The sequence below is a fragment of the Meriones unguiculatus genome, chromosome 12, assembly GCF_030254825.1.
Source record: "Meriones unguiculatus strain TT.TT164.6M chromosome 12, Bangor_MerUng_6.1, whole genome shotgun sequence".
Classification (NCBI taxonomy): Eukaryota; Metazoa; Chordata; class Mammalia; order Rodentia; family Muridae; genus Meriones; species Meriones unguiculatus.
In genome coordinates, this window is record NC_083360.1 from 39,281,682 (window position 1) to 39,305,366 (window position 23,685).

General features: G+C 37.9%; 1 protein-coding gene and 1 non-coding gene across 2 annotated transcripts in view; both read right to left on the minus strand.

Annotated features, from left to right (window-relative positions):
* The window catches only part of Zpbp (zona pellucida binding protein), a 180,770-nt gene that overhangs the window by 135,680 nt on the left and 21,405 nt on the right, over positions 1–23,685 (minus strand). Inside the window, exon 3 of the mRNA XM_060365665.1 lies at positions 757–882. Within this exon, the coding sequence (XP_060221648.1) occupies positions 757–882 (126 nt within the window). The remainder of the gene's footprint in view (positions 1–756; positions 883–23,685) is intronic.
* On the minus strand, positions 3,499–3,625 carry LOC132646885 (small nucleolar RNA SNORA24). Its single transcript, XR_009585224.1, has one exon. It is a non-coding gene; the product is annotated as a small nucleolar RNA SNORA24 (small nucleolar RNA).

Here is a 23,685-nt window from a genome sequence, read left to right on the forward strand (position 1 = left end):
AATTTGATTGTTATTCCAGGGTCAGATAATGTCACATGAGAACCATTTCATTAATGTATGCTAGCTGCCCAGCACCTCAGGGTTTTGCTTTGTGCTCTTTGTATACATGAACACCCGGAACAACTGTCCCTGTGTCACTAAAGTGTGGTATAGATTGCATCATCTCTTTTGCAAGTCTTTATATGAAGACACTTCCTTCTGTCCAAATGATACAGCAAGCCTGCAGCCTTTAGCCCTCAGCACTGTCTCAAAACACCAATAAGGTTTTATAAAATAAATAAAAGTAAAGGTGGTAAAGTTCTTTTGAGGCTATGCAAAAGTGACTGGGTACTGTACTGAACAGATCTTTACTACAATACTCGCTAGTCTTCATTGGTAGCAGAAAAAAAAAAACCTTAACCATCTAAGCTATAAGTTTTAAAGTAAACAGTTATAAAATTCAAAATTTAGAGCAAAGATGAAACATATGATCCAAAATAAAATATGAGTACATATGTAAAAGAAGAATAATGAATCAAACATAAACTGTGATTTCCACATAAAATTAATTATAACTTTTGGAATAGAAATGCTTCTAGAACTCTCTAAATTGCCGACGTTTTAGTGTCTTTATCCTTAATAAATACCATACCATCAACATTGCTATGAAAGTGCCAAGAAAAATTTGAAAATAGATAAATATATTAGATACAAATGCTGTTTTAAGTAAATCTGAGATCTATCTATTTAATTATGATACATAAGATAAAATCGTACCTGAAACAATTTTTCCTTTTGGCCCATGCCATTGGAATGATGGGTCTACCAGCTCAGTGTTTCTCAGTTCTTCGGTTGCACAGAGTATGTGTGGACTCTTTTGATGGAGCATGACATATACGCTCACTGAAAAGACATTATTAAAATGTTCCAATAATATTTATGCTCTTTAATTGTCTAATAATACCTTATATTTTGTAGCTTGTGTTACATTCTCTGACATTTCTTTGGTTCCTATTAGTTAATGGTAACTTAATTTCAATGCCTGCAGTGAATTACATTAAAAAGTAAATAGTGTATTTTATTTGAATGTGTAGGTACCTACAGTCACTCACCTGTGACAGTATGGGTCCTAAACATGAATGCAATGTGTTGGTCATTTTTATTCAGGGAACATATAAAGTGACCCAGTTTAATCTCAAAGTATAACTATAATAACATTATTAACATTATTTTCTATCTGGACTTAATATATTTTACAAAAACACCAAACACAAAAACATAGTGCATGTATGCATCCAGAAGAGAGGAATAATATATTATTTGAAAGTTTGAAAGTGCAGCATAGTATACTAAATAGAAGTAATAATGTGGTTTAAAAGTTAATATATATATATATATATTGACTTTTAACTACTATGCATTTTGTCAGACTCTGCTTAAAAAGAACCATGATAAACCAAGATTCTTTTTTTTAATTAATTACAATTTATTCATTTTTATCCCAGCTGTAGCCCCCTTCTTCATCCCCCAATCTCATCCTCCCCCTCCCTCTTCTTCTCCCATGTTCTTTCCCTAGTCCACTGATTGGGGAGGTCCTCCTCCCCTTCTATCTGATCCTAGCCTATCAGGTCTCATCAAGACTGGATGCATCCTCCTCCTCTGTGGGCTGGTAAGACTACTCCCCCATTAGGGGGAGGTGATCAAAGAGCCAGTCACTGAGTTCATGTCAGAGACATTCCCTGTTTCAATTACTAGGGAACCCATTTAAACCAAGATTCTTTAGGAGGCACAAGAGGAGCACAATCAAAGATTCAGTTGTTCTGAATGTACTCAGAACTATTCCAATAACCAACCTATCAGGAGCTGCATGCCAATGCTTCTCTCATTCCCCAGAGCCAAGATTTTTTTGTGACCCAATAAAATAAAAGTTACTTTTGGTAATCAAAACTCTTAGTATTGAAAACTCTATATTTTACCACAAAAACATGTTTTAATTATTCATGACCTTCCACTGGTTACAAAATCTTGCCTCTATTCTTGGGTATTTGTTTTTATCATGAATTGGTATTGAATTTTAATTTTTTTCTATCTTAAAGTTTTTCTTCATATTTTGATTTCATGATTGATGTTCACTCATAGATTGTTTTCCTCTAAGTCTGATTAATTGTGAATTTACTTAATAATTATTATATCCAATTTACAAACATTTTCTTAAAATCTTTACCACTCTGTTTATAAATGTATACTTTTCTTATATTACCCCTTTGGTGCATTTTACTATTTTAAGCATTTACTATTATTAAATATTTAATATTCAACATTGTGAATATTTATTGTTAATATACTAATCATTTAGGATCATGACCACATGAAAATTACTTGGTCTATTTCCTTCTATAACCTATCTCTGTAAGAATATATGCCTTCCCAGGTCATTTTACATTTTGGTAAGGGGAGGGAGATCTGGAAAATGCAGTATGGATCACACTAAGGTTGAAAATAATAGCTACTAGTCTAATGAATAATTTAATAAAATCTAGATTAGAAAATTTCCAGCTATCCAATTTTATATAAAAATATAAAATTACTCAGAGTAAGTTAAAGATTGTATTTGACTCTCTTATGGCTGCCATGTTCTTTGCTCTATCTTCTGCATGTATCTCACCACACTATTCCACACCCTGTATTCTTTGCAGACTACAGCAGTACGTCCTCAGGATCACTCTTTTTGATTTTATTCTCATAATTACCTAGTGTCTCTTAACCTTTGGAAATGAGTGACAGTCTCTCCTGCTCTGGCTCTATGACAGAACATGATGTGATTTGCCTGTAAGCCTTCCACTAATTCTTGTGAATCAATCCCAGCAACTTCAACTGAGTTGAAGAGTTTTTCAGCACTATTAATAGACCAAAATAATATTCCATGATATCAACAATTAATATGAACATAACATTTTCAGAGTAAACAGATGTTAGCTACTAATGACCTCCGTGAAGAACATCTTCTGCCTCCAGAAAAAGGTAATTAGAACACACTGTTATAATCATAGGAATATAGAGTTTGAATTTTTCTGGAACATTGTAGTAGCAGTTTAGAAAACCACACCAAATAAGGTAACAATTCATGGTTGTGTGGTTTTTCCTCATAAAAATTTATTCAACATTTATTTATTTCAGAGAGATACACAGGAAATAAGTGGAGTGAACATATCAACATTTCTTATTTATTCACCACTTTACTCTCTCTGTAACACACACATATATCTCTAGAGTTATCAATAATAACTAATCAATACTTGACAATGTAATCATACATGTCATTTGAAGTGAAGGCTTCAAAGATTCCCTTTTCTTTGTAAGTATATTTAAATACCAACTCTCACTTGAGGAATAAAACTTTATTTTTGTATAATGACCTACAGACAATAAGACTAGGTCCCTCGGGAGACAGCTTTCTATAATGTAAAGACAGATAACATGGCCTATGGTTCTTCATATGCAGAAATGTTGAAAAGTATAGAATGTTACTTGTGCAAGTCAAACTCTGATACCATATAAATGTTAGCAGCTTTTCCATTAAGTAAAAAGCTCTTCCACGGCTACAATAGAAGAATGCCACAGCTGATAGGTCCCAAAAGTAATGGCATACAATTACAATGTTTAAATATATTTCATAACCATACTTAGAATATAATCAACACAGCTGCAAGCAACATCTCAGAGTGTTTGTTTTAAAAATTTTTTTAATTTTAATTTTAAAATGTATTTATACTCAGCTCCAAGACGGTGGCCACCAGTGCTCAGGTTTTCTGAAGGCAGAAGATCTGAAACTCCAAAACTGGTGAGTGGATAGGCAGCTGAAGCAAGAACATCAGCTTTGAGGGGACAACCTGTGATCTGGGACAGATTGGATCCAGACCTCCTGTGGACATTTCCAGAGGTCTCAGAGTGGCGAACATTCACCCCCTGCATCTCAACTACACATTCACTTACTCCTGCAGTGCAATAGCAGCAGCAAGGAGCACATAACCCCAGGTACAGGGCACCTCCTTACTCTAACAGTGACCCAAATCTAAGAGTAGAAAACTGTGGGCTCTCCAAGTTTACTACTTATGCCTACCAGTGAGTTCACAGGCCCTCTAGACTTTCCACACATGCCTGCAAGTGAATATTTGCCAGTGCCTACTAGTGATTTCTGCTAGAAATACAGAGCACCATTGGGATGCCTCTACACTAACAGCCAGACATCTGATCCCTCCCACCCACACCCCCGCAGTGGGCAACATAGGGATCTCTGAGACAGCCTTCTGAACACTGAAGCTCCTGTTCTGTGTGTTTTCCAGTGGATCCCAGGCAAACAATTCCTGGGACAAGATGGTGCAGCTCAGACAGATATGAGCACTTGGAGCACAATAACTCCACAGTTTTTGATCTTAGCCATTCTGATGAGAGTAAGGTGAAATATCAGGGTAGTTTTGATTTGTAATTCCCTGATGACTAAGGACGTTGAACATTTCTTTAAGTGTTTCTCTGACATTCGATATTCCTCTACAGAGAATTCTCTATTTAAGTCCATACCCCATTTTTTAATTGGATTGCTTGATTTGTTGCTGTTTAACTTCTTTAGTTCTTTATATATTCTGTAATATTAGCCCTCTGTCAGATATAGGGTTGGTGAAGATCCTTTCCCAGTCGGTAGGCTGTTGTTTTGTTCTGATGACAGTGTCTTTTGCTTTACAGAAGCTTTTCAGTTTCATGAGGTCTCATTTATTAATTGTTCCTCTGAGAGCCTGTGCTGTTGGTGTTCTGTTCAGGAAGTTGTCTCCTGTGCCAATGAGTACTAGGCTCTTCCCCACTTTAAGAAAGAGGAACACTCCTCCATTGCTGATGGGAATGTAAACTTGTACAACCTCTTTGGAAATAAACCTGGTACTTTCTCAGACAATTAGGAATAGTGCTTCCTCAAGATACAGCTATACCACTCCTAGGCATATATCCAAAAGATGCTCAAAGTATACAACAAAGACATTTGCTCAACCATGTTCATAGTAGCTTTACTCGTAGTAGCCAGAACCTGGAAACAACCCAGATGTCCCTCAACAGAGGAATGAATACAGAAATTGGGTAAATTTACACAATGGAATACCACTCAGCAATTAAAAACAAGGAAATCATGAAATTTTAAGCCAAATGGTGGGATCTAGAAAATATCATCCTGAGTGACGTATACCAGAAGAAAGACACACACAGTATATACTCACTTATAAGTGAATACTAGACATATAAGATAGATAAACAAACTAAAATCTGTACACCTAAAGAAGCTAAACAAGGAGGAGGACCCGGGGTAAGATGATCAATCCTCAGTTAGAAAGACAAATGGAATGGACATTGGAAGTAGGAGAAAGCAAGTAACAGGACAGGAGCCTACCACAGAGGACCTCTGAAAGACTCTACCCACCAGTGTATCAAAGCAGATGCTGAGACTCCTAACCAAACCTTGGGCAGAGTGCAGGGAATCACATGAAAAGAGGAGGAGTTAGTAAGATCTAGAGAGGACAAGAGCTCAAGATCCAAATATATCTGGGTACAGGGATCTTTTCTAAGACTGATTCTCCAAACAAGGACCATGCAAGGATATAACCTAGAACCCCTGCTCGGATGGAGCCCATGGCAGCTCAGTATCCAAGTGGGTACCCTAGTAAGGGGAACAGGGACTATCTCTGACATGGACTCAGTGGCTCGCTCTTTGACCGCCCCACCCCCACGGGAGAAGCAGCCTTGCTAGGCCACAGAAGAGGACATTGCAGCCAGTACTGAAGATTCCTGATAAGCTAAGGTCAGATGGAAGAGGAGGAGGACATCCCCTATCAGTGGACTTAGAGAGAGGCAGAGAGTACATGAGGAAGGGAAGGTGGGATTGGGAGAGAATGAGGGAGGAGGCTATAGCTGGGATACAAAGTAAATAAACTGTAATTAATATTAAAAATAAAAAATTAATAAAAAAAAACCCATACCTCCACAGGCCTGGGGGCCACTGAGCCATTCCAGGCACTTGCACAAGTGCACTGCACCTGTGCAACCTACACCTACACTACAACCTGCACTTGTGCTTGCTTCTCCCTTTCACTTCACCCTTCCAGGTAAGTATACCTCCACACACACTCCTGCACTTGCATACTTGCATCTGCTACTTTCCTCCCTTAGCTGCATCTGAAACACTGACACCCTATTTCAAACCAGTGGACCTCTCTCATCTTCGTGAAGAACACTCCAGACTCCAGCGACAAACAGACAAAGTATGAAATACAGGTTCCAGGAACAATCAACAATGGCTACTGACCATCAGATGGCTAGAAGTAGGCATAAGAACACATCCAACAAAAATCAGGATATCATGGCTTCACCAGCAACCCCTAAAATCAATGGATATTTTAATTTATCAGAAACACAGGAAAATTATTTTAAATCTATGCTTATCCAGTTGTCACCAGCACATAAAGAGGAAGTGAACAAAGCTCTCAAAGAAATAAAGGCAAATATATCCACACAAATAGAGGCACATAAGAGGAAATGAATGAAAAAAATAGATACCATCATGAAAAGACAGGAATCTAGGTTCAAATAGATAAAGGAAGTGGTACAAGCATGAAAACAGAATTAGAATCAATAAAGAAAACACAAACAGACAAAGCACTGGAGCTGGAGAACTTAAGAGAAAAGATCAGGAATCACAAAGGTAAGCATCACCAATAGAATACAAGAGATGGAAGAGAAAATCTCAGGCACGAAAGATACAATTGTAGAAATTGATACATCTCTCAAATAAAAAATAAAAACGTAAAAGTCCCAAACATAATACATACAAGAAATCAAGCACACCATGAAAAGACAAAACCTAAGAATAGGAATAGACAAAAAAGATTCCAGGCTCCAAGGTCTAGAAAATATTTTCAAGAAAAATTATAGAAGAAAATTTTCTCAACTTAAGAAAGAGATGTCCTTAAACATACAAGAGATTTATAGAACACAAAATAGACTAGACCAGAAAAGAAACTCCTCACATCACATAATAGTCAAAAAAGTAAATCTACGAAACAAAGAAAAAATTAAAAGCAGCAAATGAAAAAGGCTAAGTAACATACAAAGGTAGATCTATCAGAATCACACCAGACTTCTCAACAGAAACTACGAAAGCCAGAAGGGCCTGGGCAGATGTCATGCAGACTCTAAGAAAACACAGATGTCAAACCAGACTACTATACCCAGCAAAACTTTCAATCAACATATATGGAGAAAAGAAAATATTCCATGACAAAACTAAACTTAAACAATATCTACACAGCAACGCAGCCCTACAGAAGATACTAGATGGAAAACTCCCATCTAATGACATCAACTACAGCCAAGAAACAAAAGACATAGATAACCTCACAACAATAAAAATCAAAAGAAAACAAACATACAAACACACTATAACCACCAACTCCACAAAAAGGAACTAACATTCATTGGTCACTATTAGCTATCAACATCAATGGACTCAACTCTCCAATAAACAGATACAGACTAACAGAATCGTTGTGTAAACAAGATCCAACAGTCTGATGCACCCAAAATACACACCTTTGCAACAATGACAGACATTACCTCAGACTAAAGGGCCGGAAAAATGTTTTTCAAGCCAAAGGACCCAGAAAACAAGCTGGGGTAGCTATCCTAATATCTAATAAAATAGACTTTCAATGAAAATTAATCAAAAAAGGTGAGAAGGGGCACTTCATTATCATCAAAGGAAAAATCCTGAACCTCTATGCACCAAATACAGGAACGCCTGCATTCATAAATGAAACATTACTAACATCAGACTTAGATTCCAAGAACTTAAAAGTGGGAGACTTCAACAACCCAGTCTCCTTAAGGGACAAATCATCTAGACAGAAGCTAAATAGGGAAATAATGACACTTACAGAGGTCCCAAATCAAATGGACATAACAGATGTATACAGAACTTTTCACCCAAACTCAAAAGAGTAAACCTTTGTCTCTGAACCCCACAGAACATTTTCCAAAATTAAACAAATAGTCAGACACAAAGCAAGCATCAACAGCTACAAGATTTAAATATTCCCTTGTATGTTATCAGACCACCATGGCCTAAAACTAGACCTCAACAGCAACAAAATAGCAAAAAGCCTACATACACATAGAAACTAAGAAACTCTCTACTCAATGACAGCTGGATCAGGGAAAAATAAAAAAAGAAATTAGAGACTTCCTAAAATTCAATGAAAATGAAGACACAAATTACCCAAAATAATGGGACACAATGAAAGCAGTGCTAAAAGGAAAGTTAATAGTACTAAGTGCCTTCAGAAAGAAGTTTGAGACATCTCATATAAGCAAATTGATGGCACACCTGAAAGCCCTAGAAAAAAAAGAAGCACATACACCCAAGAGGAGTAGAACCTTGGAAATACTCAAACATAGGGCTGAAATCAATAAATTAGAAACAAAGAGAATAATTCAAAGAATCAATGAAACCAAGAGCTGGTTCTTTGAGAAAATCAACAAGATAAACCCTTAGCCAAACTAACTAAAAGGCAGAAAGACACTATCCAAATCACCAAAATAAGAAATGAAAAGATGGACATAACAACAGACACTAAAGTAATTCAAAGAATGATTAAGTCTTACTTCAAAAGCCTATGCGGCACAAAATTTAAAAATGTAAAGGAAATGGACAATTTTCGTGATAGAGTCCATTTGCCAAAGCTAAGCCAAGATCAGGTAAATAGATTAAACAGTCATATATTGCCCAAGGAAATAGGAGTCATCAAATCTCCCTGCCAAGAAAAGCCCAGGGCCTGATGGTTTTGGTGAAGAATTCTACCAGACCTTCCTAAAGGAGCTAACACCAATATTCTCCAAACTATTCCACAAAATAGAAACAGAAGGAACATTACCAAACTCATCCTATGAGGCCACAGTACCCTTGATACCTAAACCACAAAAGAACCAACAAAAAAAGAATTTCAGACCTATCTCTCTTATGAACATTGACACAAAAATACTCAATAAAATATTCGCAAACCAAATCCAAGAACACCTGAAAGATATCATCTACCATGATCAAGTAGGCTTCATCCTAGACCTGCAGGGGTGGTTCAATATATGGAAATCCATCAATGTAATCCGTCACATAAACAAAACAGTAGGGGGGAAAAAAACCACATGATCATCTCCTTAGGTGCTGAAAAAGCATTTGACAAAATCCAATATCCATTCATGTTTAATGTTTTGGAGAGATCAGGGATACAAGGCACTTACCTAAACACAGTAAAGGCAATATACAGCAGCCTATTGCCAACATCAAACTAAACAGAGAAATTTAAATCAATCCCACTGAAATCAGGGACAAGGAAAGGCTTCCCACTCTCTCCATACCTCTTCAACATAGTACTTGAAGTCCTAGCTAGAGCAATAAGACAACTAAAGGAGATCAAGGGAACACACACTAGAAAAGAAGTCAAAGTATCACCATTCGCAGATGATATGATAGTATACATTAGTGACCCCAAAAATTTTATTAGAGAACTCCCTCAGCTGACAAATGCCTTCAGCAAAGTGGCTGGATACAAAATTAACTTAAAAAAAAATCAGTAGCCTTTCTGTATACAAAAGATAAAAGGGCTGAAAGAGAAATTAAGGAAACAACACCCTTTACAATATCCACAAAGAACATAAAGTACCTTGGAGTGACTCTAACCAAGCATGTGAAAGACCTGTATGAAATAAACTTCAAGTCTCTAAAGAAAGAAATTGAAGAAGATGTGAAAACATGGAAAGATCTCTTATACTCATGGATAGGTAGGATTAACATAGTGAAAATAGTCATCCTAACAAAAGCAATCTACAGATTCAAATGCAATTACCATCAAAATACCAACACAATTCTTTACTTGAAAGAACAGTTCTCAATTTCATATTGCAAAACAACAACAACAACAAAAAACAAACAGAATTGCTGAGACAATCCTGTACAATAACAGATTTCCTGGAAATATCTCCATCTCTGATTTCAAGCTGTACTATAGAGCAAGAGTAATAAAAACTGCATGGTACTGGCACAGAAACAGAATGGTGGATCAATGGAATTGAATAGAAGACCCATACTTTATTTTTTACAGAGATGCCAAAACCATACAATGGAAAAAAGATAGCATCTTCAACAAATTGTGCTGGACTAACTAGATGTCTATATGTAGAAAAATGCAAATAAATCCAGATTTATCACCCTTCCCAAAACTAAAATCCAAGTGGATCAAATACCTCAACATAAAACCAGATGCACTAAACCTATTAGAAGAAAAAGTGGGGAATAGCCATTGAACTGATTGGCACAGGAGACAACTTCTTGAACAGAACAACAGCACAGACATATTAAATAGGCTAGATAAAAAAGTGGGGAATACCCTAGAACTCATTGGCACAGGAGACAACTTCCTGAACAGAACACCAACAGCACAGGCTCTAAGAACAACAATCAATAAATGGGACCTCATGAAACTGAAAAGCTTCTGCAAAGCAAAGGACACCATCATCAAAACAACTCGACTGCCTACAGATTGGGAAAGAATCTTCACCAACCCTTTATCTGCTAGAGGTCTCATATCCAGTATATATAAAGAACTAAAGAAGCTGAAAAGCAGCAAACCAAGTAATCCACTTAAAAAATGGGGAACAGAGCTAAACAGAGAATTCTCAATAGAGGAATATTGAATGGCAGAGAAGCACTTAAAGAAATGCTCAACCTCATTAGCCATTAGGGAAATGCAAATCAAAACAACCCTGAGATTTCACCTTACACCCATGAGAATGGCCAAGATCAAAAACTCAAGTGACAACACATGCTGGAGAGGTTGTGGAGAAAGGGGAACCCTTCTCCACTGCTGGTGGGAATGTAAACTTGTACAACCACTCTGGAAATCAATCTGGCGCTTTCTCAGACAACTAGGAATAGCGCTTCCCCAAGATCCAGCCATACCACTCCTGGGCATATATCCAAAAGAGGCTCAAGTACACAAAAGGGACATTTGCTCAACCATGTTTGTAGCAGCTTTATTTGTAATAGCCAGAAGCTGGAAACAACCCAGATGCCCCTCAACTGAAGAATGAATGCAGAAACAGTGGTACATCTATACAATGGAGTATTACTCAGCAATGAAAAATAAGGAAATCATGAAATTTGCAGGTAAATGGTGGGACCTGGAAAGATCATCCTGAGTGAGTTGTCCCAGAAGCAAAAAGACACACACGGTATATACTCACTCATATAGACATAAAACATAGGACAAACCCACTAAAATCTGTGCATCTAAAGAAACTAAGCAAGAGAGAGGACCCTAACAAAAACGGTCAATGCCCATCCTGAAAGGCAAAGAGGATGGACATCAGAAGAAGAAGAAAACAGGAAACAAACTAGGAACCTGCCACAGAGGTCCTCTGAAAGCCTCTGCCCTGCAGACTATCAAAGCAGATGCTGAGCCTGATGGGCAACTGTTGGGCAGAGTGAATGGAATTTTATGTAAGAAGTGGGAAATAGTAAGAGCTGGAGAGGACAGGGTCTCCACAAGGAGAGCAACAGAACAAGAAAATTTGAACACAGGGAACTTCCCAGAGACTCATACTCCAACCAAGGACTATTCATGAAGATAACCTAGAACCCTTACACAGATGTAGCCCATGGCAGTTCAGTGTCCAAGTGAGTTATATAGGAATGGGAAGAGGGACTGCCTCTGACATAATCTGATTGGCCTGCTCTTTTATCACCTCCCCCTGAGGGGGGAGCAGCCTTACCAGGCCACAGTAGAGGACAATGCAGCCACTTTTTATGTGAACTGATAGACTAAGATCAGAAAGGAGAGGAGAACCTCCCCTATCAGTGGACTTGGGGAGTGGCATGCATGCAGAAAGGGGAGGGAGGATGAGATCGGGAGGGGAGGAGGGAGGGGCTTATGGGGGGATACAAAATGAATAAAGTGTAATTAATGAAATAAAATAAAATAAAATAAAAACAACAGCCTACCGATTGGGAAAGGATCGTCACCAACCCTTTATCTGACACAGGGCTAATATACAGAAAATATAAAGAACTAAAGCAGTTAAAAAGCGACAAAGCAAGTAATCCAATTAAAAAATGGGGTACAGAGCTAAACAGAGAATTCTTTATAGAGGAATATCTAAATGCAGAGAAACACTTAAAGAAATGTTCAACATCCTTAGTCATCAGGGAATTGCAAATCAAAATGATCCTGAGATTTCACCTTACACCCATCAGAATGGCTAAGATCAAAAACTCAAATGACAATGCATGCTGGAGAGGTTGTGGAGAAAGGGGAATCCTCCTCCATTGCTGGTGGGAATGTAAACTTGTACAGCCACTTTGAAAATCAATCTGGTGCTTTTTCAGAATTAGGAATATTCTGTATGAGGAATATCCCGCTATAATACTCCTAGGCATATGTCCAAAATATGCTCAAGTACACAACAAGGACATTTTCACAATCATGTTCATGGCAGGTCTACTTGTAATAGCCAGAAGCTGGAAACAATCTACATGTCTCTCAGTTGAGGAATGGATACAGAAATTGTGGTACATTTACACAATGAAATACTACTCAGCTATTAAAAACAAGGAAATCGTGAAATTTGCAGACAAAATGGTGGAAACTAGAAAAGATCATCCTGAGTGAGGTGACCTAGAATATACTTATACTTATGGTATATACTCATTCAAAAGTGGATATTAGCCACATAATATAGGATAAACATACTAAAATCTATACTACTGAAGAAGCTAAACAACAAGAAAGACACTAGGGAATATGTTCAATCCTCATTCAGAAGGATAAACACAACAGACATTAGAAGCAGGAGAAGACAGGAAATAGGATAAGAGCCTAGCATAGATGGCCTCTGAGAGACTCTATTGATTGAGGTATCGAAGCACAGGTTGAGACTCATAGCCAAACTCTGGGCAGGGTGCAGGGAATCTTATGAAAGAAAGGGGAAATAGAAAGACCAGGAAGGGACAGGAGCTCCAAAAGGAGACCAACAGGGCCTTAAAAACTGAGCCCTGGGGTCCCTGAAGAGAATAATACCCCAACCAAGGACAGCGCATTGAGAGGACCTAAAACCCCGGCTCAGATGTAGCCATGGCAGGTCAGTATCCCAAGTGGGTTCCCTAGTAAGGGCAACAGGGACTGGCTCTGGCATGAACTCAGTGGCTGGCTCTTTGACAACGCCCCCCCCCCCCCCCGCCATGAGGAACAGCCTTGCTAGGCCACAGAGGAGGACAATGGAGCCAGTCCTGATGAGACATGATAAGCCAGGGTCAGATGGAAGGGAAGGAGGACCTCTCCTATCAGTGGACTTAGAGAGGGACATGGGAGGATATGAGGGACGGAGGGTGAGATTGGGAGGGAATGAGGGAGGGGGCTACAGCTGGGATACAAAGAGAATAAAATATAATTAGTGTAAAAAATAAAAATTTAATAAAAAAACAAAATTCCATTCTTTGCACTGATATTTGAATAAATATGTATTCTGTGAACAACATTGTCCACCAATGAAAGGTAATTCCATTTGAAGTTTTTTGTTTTGTTTGTTTTGTTTTGTTTGTTTTTGTTGTTGTTGTTGTTGTTTATTCCATACAGTTGTATTTTGAAATTAGCTTACTCAATAATGGATTTCTTCCGGGCTTTACAAACACCCTTGCTGTTTGTTAACTCATCAACTCCCAATTCCATTTTCACATCTATGCTTAGTCCTTCAATCTTTAATAATCTCTCCTTTCTTTCATATCAAATGTATATTTCTCTAATTATTATTTTAGTTAAACTAGCTTGAATGATAGTAGGTATTCATTTGATTTTTGAAAAATAAATTCTTTTCTCATGAAATAAAACAAAAAAAAACCCTCTGAATTCATGAAATTCAGATAAATGGATAAAACTAGAAAAAAAATCATCCTAAGTGAAAGTAATTCAGACCTATAAAGACAAATATGGTATCTTATGTGTAGATGTTAGCTTTTAAGTCTTTGATAAGCAGACTACAATATGTATAAGCACAGAGGTTAGGTGTTGAGTAACAAACTAGTGGAAGAAGGAAGGATCTCTGTAGGAGGGAAGGAATATAGTTATGGATAGATATGGGAGACAGAAGGGAGGAAAAGAGGGAGTAATGGAGGGAATACTAGGAAGGAAAGCCAGAACTAAGCGGCATCTGATAGCTCAGACAGAAGCTTACTGCAACAGAAGGTTCTTAAAATATAAACTGTACGAAATAAATCTAATGGAATCATCAATAACAGGGGAGACGAAGCCCAAAGTACACATTTCTCACCGACAAATGAAACCTCTGGTGCCAGGAATGGGTTATATCTAATTGACTTGTTTGCCAAGGAGGCCTCGTGCAACCCCCCCCAAATAACCCATATGTATTCCCAAGGCTATTAATTGGTCTCCAAACTGATGGCAAGAGTCTATCCATGAAGATAACACCTATGTAGCTCATTGAACACAGAGAAGCAGAACTGGTGCCTACCTGTGGCTTTTACTCTTGCTATCTAGAATTCATGGTACTGGAAGGTACTATGCATTCTACCAAAGAAGAAAACTACCAAACCATCTGGAAACTCTGCAATTTACAATTGTGACCTGCCTGCATGACCTGCCTACACTGCTGCAACAGTGGCACAAAGGTTGTCAGGAGTTACCAACCACTATCTGATTAGATTTAAGGCCCATTCTATGAGAGGAAAATTATGCCTGACACTGCCCAAATGGCCAAGAACTTGGGGCTAAATGGGATATGGATTTGGGGAAGACCAAATACTAGTGCTATGCTAAAGGAACATGGCAATAAAATGACTCCTAACATTCTGTTATATTCGTAGGTCATTCTTGCTCAGCCATCATCAGCTTTCTCCTGTAGTAGACAAGAACTACAACCAGACATGTACAAAGAGTAAGAGACCTTGGAATAGTCAATCCTAAATGAGATGTCTCCATCATGTTTCTCTTCTCAGGGCTCAGTGAACCTTGCAGAAGAGGAGGCAGAAAGAGTTTAAGCGCCAGTGGGGACAGAAGACACCAATGAAACAATGCCACCTAAACACAACAGAACTGACACACTTATGAACTCAGAAAGACTGTGTCTGCAAGCACAGGGCCTGCACATGTCTAAGCCAGATAAGGTTCCAGTGCTGAGTAGACAAAAGCCCCCTTTTCTAAGCCAGACGCAACTTCCAAGTAACAACTATATACGAAAGAAAATTAGTTTATTCCCATGGAGTATACAAACCACACTTAAGGGCAGGCCCCACCCAGCAGTAGACAGCCAACACAAAACATTCTCAGTGACACCTTTGGAGGGTTTTTATCTCACAATTTCCTGTCTGGGCATTTTGTTTGTTTGGTTGGTTGGTTGGCTGGCTGGCTGGCTGGTTGGTTAGTTGGTTGGCTTTCTAAACCAAATATACCCTTTCTTATATAGTATGGTTTTCCATTTTGTTTTATATGTGATTTCTTTGTTGTATGAGTGTGCATCTCAGCAATTATATGTGGGGGGTTTGTGTGTTTTTTCTTTGGCCATATTTTCTATTTGTTTTGTTCTATTATGCTTTGTGTGTTTTAGTTGTCTATTTTATAATGCAAGAGAAGGAAAGATCATGGATTTGGGTGGGTGTGGGCTTGAGGAAGGTTTGGGAGGACTTGGGGAAGGAAAACTATGATGAGAAAGAATCTATTTTCAACAGAAATTAAAATTATAAAAAAAATCAAGACCCAGCTATACCACTCCTAGGCATATACCCAAAATTTACTCAAGTACACAACAAGGACATTTGCTCAACCATGTTTGTAGAAGCTTTATTTGTAATAGCCACAACCTGGAAACAACCCAGATATCCATCAACGGAGGAATAGATACAGAAATTGTGGTATTTTTACACAATGTAATACTACTCAGCAATCAAAAAGGAGGAAATCATGAAATTTGCAGGCAAATGGTGGGATCTAGAAAAGATCATTCTGAGTGAGGTATCCCAGAAGGAGAAAGACACACATGGTATATACTCACTCATATAGACCTATAAGATATGATAAACATAATGAAATCTATACACCTAAAGAAGATAAACAATAAAGAGGACATGGGGTAAGATGATCAATCCTTACTTAGAAAGACAAATGGGATATACATTGGACTTAGGAGAAAACAAGTAATAGGACAGGAGTCTACCACAGAGGGCCTCTGAAAGACTCTACCTAGCAGTATATCAAAGCAGATACTAAGACTCATAACCAAACTTCGGCAGAGTGCAGGGAATCATATGAAAGAAGGGGGAGTTTGTATGATGTGGAAAGGATAGGAGCTCCACAAGGACCAAATATATCTGGGCAAAGGGGTCTTTTCTGAGACTGACACTCCACCAAGGACCATGTATGGATATAATGTAGAACCTCTGCTCAGATGTAGCCTGTGGTAGCTCAGTAACCAATTGGTTTCCCATAGTAAGGGGAACAGGGACTATTTCTGACAGGAACTCAATGGCAGGCTTTTTGACCTCCCTACTCCCCAAGGGAGGAGCAGTTCTGCTAGGCCACAGAGGAGGATTTTGCAGCCAGTCCTGAAGATACCTGATAAAACAGGGTGAGATGAGATTGAGGTCCTCTCCAATCAGTGGACTTGGAAAAGGGCAGGGGAGAGATGAGGGAGGAAGGGTGGTATTGGGAGGGAATGAGGGAGGGGGATATAGCTGGGATACAGAGTTAATAAAATGTAACTAATAATAAAAAAATAAAAAGTTGTGCTAAATGAAGCATAATAATGTAATATATGAACAGATGAGTCTAGAGAAAATGAATATATAATGGAAATGTTATCTTTAGTTGCTAGAAAAAAACATATCATTATTAATATAATCAAAGAGTTAGTCCAATATATAGGCAGAGTTGAAATTACATTTATACCATATAAATATACAAAAAATACAAAAAATAAAGTACAGGTATACTAATGTCCTCAAGTCAAATCATTATTTAATTAAAATATGAAATATTTTTGTCTTTAAGTTATCAAAAAATTCTAAATGACAAAAGTTCATACATTAATTATTTAAATAGTGGTAATTTCTTTTAATCCTATATAGCCTAAGATTAATTAACAGATTTAACTTTAAGAAGTCACTTACAAAAACAAAGGTAATCAACTAAAATAATCAACACAAATACAAAAGTAGCTTCCTGAAAATACAATTGAGCAAAATCATAGACAAAGACAACTTAACCTTTAGCACAGGAGTGGAAACACTGTATAGCATGAGGATGTGGGAAGATGGCTGTACTAGGCTCAGCTACTAAAGTTCTGAGTGGTGTGTGAATGACCAGGAGAAGAATCAGGTCCTCTAATGTGGAACCTCTACCTCTAGATGAAACAGACTAAAAAACTCTTTGAGTAAGCATGAAGACAGACATATGAAATGGCAATTATCATACACACCGTAAAATGAAATGAGCTAAGGCACAATAAAATGTAAATAAATTCTCAGTGAATAAAATTAATGTCTGAAAATAATAAATAAAAGTGAAGACATCAAAGAGAATCACAGACAGGGCATAAAAATGGCCAAGAAACAGATGCTGAAAGACTGCATAACTCCTATGTTATACATAACTGCATAACAAAAAACTCAAGCATTACCAGAATATATAAGACAACCAGATAATGTGAAGCCAAGGTATTTAAACTTTAAATACCAATCTAAGATAAATTAAAAATAATCAACCTTTCATATAGCCATTACTTGCAGAATTCAAATGTTAATTTTAAGAATGAATTTAATATTTTACAATAAAATGAGGCAATAAAAAGGATATCAGTTACATAAAAAATTTATAATCCAAGTATGAAAGTGCAGCTGGTAAAATCAATGAAAATAGCAGAACAATGAACACTAAAAATCATCTCATTTATGAAACTGATAAAAATAAGAATTTCTAGAACTCTGGAATTTAATCAAAAACTTTTAACAACCTACAAAATATTAATATAAGAAAACCAACAGTGCGGATCCAAAGGCACAGACCTGCAGGCAGTGCTGGCTTCAACAGTGTTCCCCTTCCAGTGCACATGCCAATACTCTTTCCAATGTGCTCTGGAGATGGCCAAAAGCCCAGACATGGGCTGTTCCTAGACTTACAAACAAGGAGCCTAGCAAGAAGCCTTCCCAACCACTGCACCAAACTCATGGGGTGAAGGGAAACTCTGGGTATGCAAAGAGGATACTATAGCCTTAAGCTCAAACTAACCCTGACAAGCTGGCCCAGCCCTTGTCCACATCCATGTCCAACCTAAAGAACAGGCATGAAAATATATTTCAGCAAGGACTCACTACCACTCCTCCAACAGGTAAAGTTCCAATATTAGAGAGCATGGAAAACTTCTACAATTTATCTTTTTTTCAACTTTTCTTAAAGTTTTTCTTTGTTTTTTACTGTGTGTATAGTATTATTTTCTTTTTTTAACACCTTTGAATTATAATTATTCTTTAAATCACTGTCTAATGTTGCTCACATATTTCCCTTTATTTTGAATCAAAAGTTTTTGCCTTGTAATTTTCCTCAAATTCTTTCTTCTTTGGCTTCGATTTCTTTAAACTAGCTTTCTTTTCTTTTATTTTGTTTGACCTTGATTCTTTTCTACTTCCTTTTTTTTGTCCACTCCTTTATTTCTTTCATTTATTTGTTTTATTTCTTTACTCCACTTAATACTTATCAAGTTGATTGTACTTTATTGACTTCTCTCTTTTCTGTGGTTATTGTTAGTATACTAGTTGACTTTGATTTATATTTCTACAAATATATTTCTACGTTTCGTGTATTTTTATATTCTTAGTATTACAAAACTTTGTTTTCTCTTATCTCAGTAGTACTGAAAACTGAGCCTTCAATTTCCTTTATAAAGTAGGTCACTATGATGACTCCACTGCATAAATTTCCATTCACACTAATACACAAATTACAACGTAGAAACACACACACACAAGAAGAACCAGAAAAAGATTTTCTCCAAAAGTTCCAAAGCACTCAATAACTACATCAAAACATACATCAAAAAATTCTTTGGCTAAAATGCCAAAGAATTCAAAAGTCTTACTTTATAAAAAGATTTTAAAAAGATGCCAAAACCATACAATGGAAAAAGACAGCATCTTCAACAAATGGGGCTGAACTAACTGGATGACTACATGTAGAAAAATGCAAATAGATCCATACTTATCACCATTCACAAAACTAAAATCCAAGTGGATCAAAGATCTCAACATAAAACTAGACACACTAAATCGGTTAGAAGAAAAAGTGGGGAAGAGCCTTGAACTCATTGGCACAGGAGACAACTTCCTGAACAGAATACCAACAGCACAGGCTGTACGATCAATAATCAACAATCAACAAATGGGACCTCATGAAACTCAAAAGCTTCTGTAAAGCAAAGAACACTGTCATTAGAACAAAATGACAGCCTACAGATTGGAAAAGGATCTTCACTAACCCTATATCTGACAGAGGGCTAAGATCCAGAATATATAAAGAGCTCAAGAAGTTAAACAGCAACAAATCAAGTAATCCAATTAAAAAATGGGGTACAGAGCTAAACAGAATTCTCAATAGAGGAATATCGAATGGGTCAGAGAAACAAAGAAAAGTTCAACATTCTTAGTCATCAGAGAAATGCAAATCAAAATGACCCTGAGATTTCACATTACACCCATCAGAATGGCTAAGATCAAAAACTCAAGTGACAATATATGATGGAGAGGATGTGGAGAAAGAGGAACTTTACTCCATTGCTGGTGGGAATGTAAACTTGTACCCACTTTGGAAATCAATCTGATGCTTTCTCAGTCAATTAGGAATAGTGTTACCTCGAGACCCAGTTGTACCACTCCTAAGCATATATCCAAAAGATGCTCAAGTATACAAGGACATTTGTTCAAACATGTTCATAGCAGCTTTATTTGTAATAGCCAGAAGCTGGAAACAACCCAGATGCCCCTCAATTAAGGAATGGATACAGAAATTGTGGTACATTTACACAATGGAATACTACTCAGCAATTAAAAACAAGGAAATCATGAAATTTGCAGGCACATGGTGGGATCTAGAAAAGATCATCCTGAGTGAGGTATCCCAGAAGCAGAAAGACACACATGGTATATGCTCAGAAGCGGATATTAGACATATAATATAAGATAATCTGTACAATCTGTGCTAAAATCTGTACAACTAAGGAAGGTAAACAAGAAGGAGGACCCTAGGTAAGATGTTCAATCTTCATTCAGAAAGGCAAATGAGATAGACATTGGAAGAGGGACAAAATAGGGAACTGGACAGGAGCCTATCACAGAGGGCCTCTGAAAGACTTCATCCAGCAGGTTATCAAAACATATGCTAAGATGCATAGCCAAACTTTTGGCAGAGTCCAGGGAATCTTATGAAAGAAGCAGGAGATAGAAAGACCTGGAGGAAACAGGAGCTCCACAAAAGGAGCAACAGAACCAAAAAATCTGGGCACAGGGGTATTTTCTGAGACAGATACTCCAAACAAGGACCATGCATGGAGATAACTTAGAAGTAGCCTGCACAGAAGTAGCCCAAGGCAGCTCAGTATCCAAGAGGGTTCCCCAATAATAGGACCAGGGACCATCTCTGACATAAACTCAAGGGCTGGCTCTTGGATTACCCCCACCTGAAGGGGAGCAACCTTGTTAGACCACAGAGAAAGACAATGAAGACAGTCCTGATGAGACCTGACAGACTATGGTCAGGTGGAATGGGAGGAAGGCCTCCCCTATCACTGGACTTGGGGAGGGGCATAGGAAAAGAAGAGGGAGGGAGTGTGGGATTGGGATGGGAAGGGGGCTACAGCTGGGATACAAAGTGAATAAAGTGTAATTAATAAAAAAGATAACTGTCATTAAGTAAGATTAAGACAGATAAAAGATGTCAATTCAAGATCTAGATGAGAAAGACAGCAACCTAGACAGGAAATCAAGAAAGAGAGATTCTTAAACAAAATATATAGATGGAAATTTTAGAAATGAAAACTCAATGAATCAAACAAAAGTCTCAATAGAAAGGACCACCAATGGACTAGAATAGGCAAAAGAAGAAACACAAAAGACTAGGTTCAAAATTAATATATTCATATAGCAACAAAGAAAATATCCATAACTAAAACAAAGACCTCAGAGATATGAATTATATGAGGAATTTAGAAACACCAATAGCTATGGGGACGGAGGGGAACCTCTCTGTGTCACATTATGGTTAAAACACCAAAAAGAGAGAATCAAGAAAGAATACTCAAAACACAAGGGAGAAGTATCAAGGTAATAGCATACTTCTCAGCAAAGATTCTAAAATCCAGGAGAATGTGGCCTAATACATATCAAGCCCTGAAACAAAATAAATGTGTACGAGGACTATTAAATCTAACAAAGTTGTCCTCTGAAAGTAAAGAATAAAAAAAATTCTATGACAATTCCAAACTAAGCAACTCCTAAACACAAAACCAGCAACCGCAGAAGAAACCTAATAGAATAGGAAACAGAAGAGGAATAAAAAAACAGAAACAAGCACACACAGTGGCCCAGGAATGAATAAATCTCATTAGGATTTATTAGGTAATAAATTTATTAGGTAATAAATGATACTCAAGTTTTATTAATTCAGCAAGCCAGCAAACCTCTCAGAACAAGACAAGAGAAATAATTCTTCTCAGTAGTAACCTTAAATGTAGACTGGTGCCTGGCTGGATAGTTTAAGAAACAAAATCCAACCACTTTCTGTTTTAAAAAAAAAAAAAAACAACACACACCTCACTTGGAAACACACAGACTAAAGTGAAATGACAGAAAATTATATTCTAAGTACAGGAAATTTAAAACAAAGTAGGACTTTCTATCCTCATACCTAACAAAGCATATATTCAAGCCTAAGTCAGTCAGAAATGATAAAGATCACAGGATACTAATAAAAGCAATAGTCCTTCACAAAGACAAAATTATAAATAGATATAAGTTAAATACTAGATTACCAAATTTCATAAAACAAACACTTTTGAACATAACGGTAAAGAGAGGTCTGGATGAGTAATAATAGGTGCCAGAGCCAGCAAGCAGAGTCGAATGGTTCTTGAGTCAGAAGTGAGGATTAATATTAATAAAATAAACACACAGCACACAGGAAACTGCCACAGCAAGTCTCAAGTCTCTGCCTCCTCCTCTGCCTCCAGCCCTCTGACCTCTTTATTTGTGAGGAGTTACTTTCAGCCAGTAAAACATCTCAGAACAATAGGTTAATTTGCACAAAGAGCCTGAGGAAGAGGTGTGACCCTCACAAGCTATCCCACCTGCTGTCACAAACGAAAGGAGATGGACTTGCAAATTCTTCTCTGCCATTAGTAAAGGCCTCCTAAAAGCCATCTCTCCACCTAGACTTAAATATCAAAGAAGGCCACTAGAGTCATGGCTCCGGACAAACAGGTAATTTCAATACCCCATTCTCATTAGACTGAAGTATTCAGAGTAAGTAAATAAATAAATGAAAAGCCAGAGATACATTGACAAGTATGGATCAGCTGAGCAGGGCAGGGAAACAGGGAAGCTAAAGAAGGACTTTTCCCAGCTCCCTCCTTGTTGGAATTGGTAAACAGGCACCTCTACAACCAGCCTCCAGGGGACCTGACATCAAGCATCTGTGAGGCCACCTCCAGAACCAGTGGTGATGGGGCCACCTGCAGATCACCTGTGATACAAACACCTGTTTGTTCCACACATGCACTGGGTCACCTTATAAGAGGACTCACCAACCCCTCTTTCCCACCTCGCTCAGACACAGTCTTTGTGACCCTTTCCCCTCCCCTTATAAAACCTCCAAGTGGAACCTGTCCCCAGGCATGATTTATGAACCCACCTAACTCCTCCACACAATCTTCACATTCGTGCATGGGCCGGAACAGGTTCTTTCAGTGGCCACGCCCATGGCGGCTACTCCCAGCACCATTACCGCCACCAGAGATGCTGGAAACCTATTTCATTTTGGATCCACCCCCGGCCACTTTCCAGCAACCAGGTCCCTTTCCTCCTATCATGCTACACGAGCTAGATTGGTGAGTTCCCCTTCTCAGTGAGCATAAATATCTCTCTTGGTCAGGGAAAACTGACCATTGCACGTCCAGCAACTTCCTGGTACATTTTGAGATGGAGGAACACCCAATCAGTCTTTATTGGCTATGGTTGAACCTTTTTGCTGACCTCCATTCAAGGCTTCTTTTTCCCTTAGGCACGGTTTGCCTGTCTCTCCTCCTCTATAAAATCCTAGCATTAGGTAACCATGTCTGACCCGGCAAACTTGGCCTTGGTCTCTGCCCAACACTGGCAAGCTGTTGGAACAGATAGTACCATACCAATCTATTGAGCCAAACCTTGCCTTTGGGACACCTCTGGCGGATCACTAACTCCTACCTGCCCAATGAGAACTGCCCATTCTTCAGTTTCTCCAGCATCTGCATTGGGATGTCTTTTGGAGAATTTTTTTTTTACTTATTACAATTTATTCACTTTGTATTAACCCA